The sequence below is a fragment of the Nematolebias whitei genome, chromosome 11 (assembly GCF_014905685.2).
Source record: "Nematolebias whitei isolate Nwh7 chromosome 11, NemWhi1, whole genome shotgun sequence".
Classification (NCBI taxonomy): Eukaryota; Metazoa; Chordata; class Actinopteri; order Cyprinodontiformes; family Rivulidae; genus Nematolebias; species Nematolebias whitei.
Genome location: NC_056508.1, coordinates 6,951,115 through 6,953,249, shown reverse-complemented (window position 1 = coordinate 6,953,249; position 2,135 = coordinate 6,951,115). Strand labels below are relative to the sequence as shown.

At 39.2% G+C, this 2,135-nt stretch overlaps 1 protein-coding gene across 1 annotated transcript in view; it reads right to left on the bottom strand.

Moving 5' to 3' along the window:
- Positions 1-327, bottom strand: part of LOC119417446 (teashirt homolog 2) — a 121,618-nt gene extending 121,291 nt beyond the window's left edge. The window contains exon 1 of the mRNA XM_037684655.1: positions 302-327. Coding sequence (XP_037540583.1) covers position 302 — 1 coding nt within the window. The 5' untranslated portion in view covers positions 303-327. The remainder of the gene's footprint in view (positions 1-301) is intronic.
- Between the last annotated feature and the right edge of the window lie 1,808 nt (positions 328-2,135).

Here is a 2,135-nt window from a genome sequence, read left to right as displayed (position 1 = left end):
CTGAGGAAGTCTCTTGGATGAGAGACGAAACGTTTCTAGATTTTTTTTTTGCTTTTGCTTTGTTTTGCTTTTGTTTTTTTGAATGTCCAGAGGACCAGATTGAACTTTTTTGGATTACTGAACAAAGTGTTTCATTTAAATGCTATTCATCCATTTCTGCTTCATGCAGCCTCACAGTTAAAATGTAAACTTCTAATTAAAAATAAAATGCATGACTGAAATTTAAAAATGATGTTTTACAAGTAACCAAAGTTCTAAGGATCTTTTGGATATAAAATCTAAAAAATACAAAAATAATTACTGCATTTATTGGGTTTCCTCAAGTTTCTGCTGACTCCCTCCCTTCTAAACGGAGCAGAAACATTTTCTGGAGTCGGGCCTCATGTTTGATCATCCACTTGAATCGCTCTCATCAGTATGGACTGACTCCAGATCATGACGGGTAATTTACACATTCTTCTTCTTTCAGCTGCTCCCTTCCTCAGGGGTCGCCTGGAAGAGCAGAGAGCAGCCATCTAGGGCATCTGGGGGAGCAGATGATGGGGTTGGCCTTGCTCAAGGGCTCAAAGCGGGGCAAACAAGGGTGGAGGCAGGTCTAAGTGCTTCACCTTTCTCACGAACATTGTGATGTTGGCGGTCTGGGGGATCGAACCAGCGACCTTCCAATCACAGGCAAACCTTCTCCAACATCTGCACCACCACTCCCCTTTTAATACATCTTTATATATACATTTTATTTTGGGGGGAGTGGTTAGAGGTTAGAGAAGGTGGGCCCGTAATCGAAAGGTTGTCGGTTCAACTCTATGGACCAACAACATCAAAATGAAGGTGGTAAAGGTGAAACACCCACACCTACCTCCTCCCTCAGTTGCCCCACTCTGAGCCCCTAATCAAGACCCTTAACCCCCCCCCCACACACACACACACACACACACACACACACCTGCTCTCCCGGGCACCCTAGATAGCAGCTCTCTGCTCCACACAGGGGGCTGTGGTAGCTCGGTGGTCTGTGGTTGTGTCAGGAAGAACATCTGGCGTAAAAACAATCGCCATGTCTTTGTGCGAGTTAGTTCACTGTGGCGACCCCTGAAGAAGGAGCAGCTGAAAGAAGAAAAAAAAGGTTTATATATAATTTTATGCCTTGAGAAACAAATGAGGCCGGTTGTTGTAAAATTTAATGTGGCACAGTGCATCTTTGGTGATTTATTTTTTTTCAACTCAACTGTGCAAAACATATAAAACATCAACTACAAGTTGGTTAATTGAATTTATTTTTATTTAAGTTTATAAATTCCAGGCAAATAAGTATAATAAAAAAGTTTGAAAAGTTAATGTTCTGAAAGAAAACTTCTTTACCAATTCAAGCTTTAATCCTGGAAGCATTTTAAAGTGTCTGCATGTGCAGCAACATCTAAGTTTTCCTAATCCACCCTCTGCGGTGCAACATGCTTGCACCTGCGTGGCGTGACGGCACAACTCGCTCCTGTGAAATACCCACAGCTCACACCGACACTCCTCACTATTCTTCTTCAGCTGTCACTTTCACAAATACAGCTTTAGTTTTGTGCATGTGACGTCCTGAAGTCTCGTAGTGAGAATGTTTATAAATCATTCACACTATTGAGACCCACCTTTCGGAAAGTAACTCGTTCTGTAGTTTTTGTTCTAGTTCAACAATTTATGTATCAAAACGATCGGCTCATTCACATTCTTAACTTTTGGTATCTGTGTAATTTTAACTTTTTGAAATATTTAACTTTTTCTGCCATGTTTTTCTCTTTGAAAATGAATGGACATCTCCACATCCTTCAAAAACGTTGTGCTGTTTACATTTTACTGCTCATTTCAGCTTTTGTTCTGCTAGCTATTTTTCTGCTGCTTTCAGCTTGCTTTTGTGAAAAATTTCTCCATTTGAATTTACTTTTTAAGTATTTTTCTGTTAATTTAACCTTTTCTAGCATTTTTTTAAACAAATTTCAAACATTTGTGACTTTTAAATAATTTAAAACTTTTATGCTTCTTTCAGCCTCTTTCTGCTACTGTCAACTTTTTTTTTCCCCATTTCAGCTACTTTTTTGCTAACTTCTGCTTTTTTTCTGCTCATTTCAATTTCTTACTTGGTAATTTTAGAT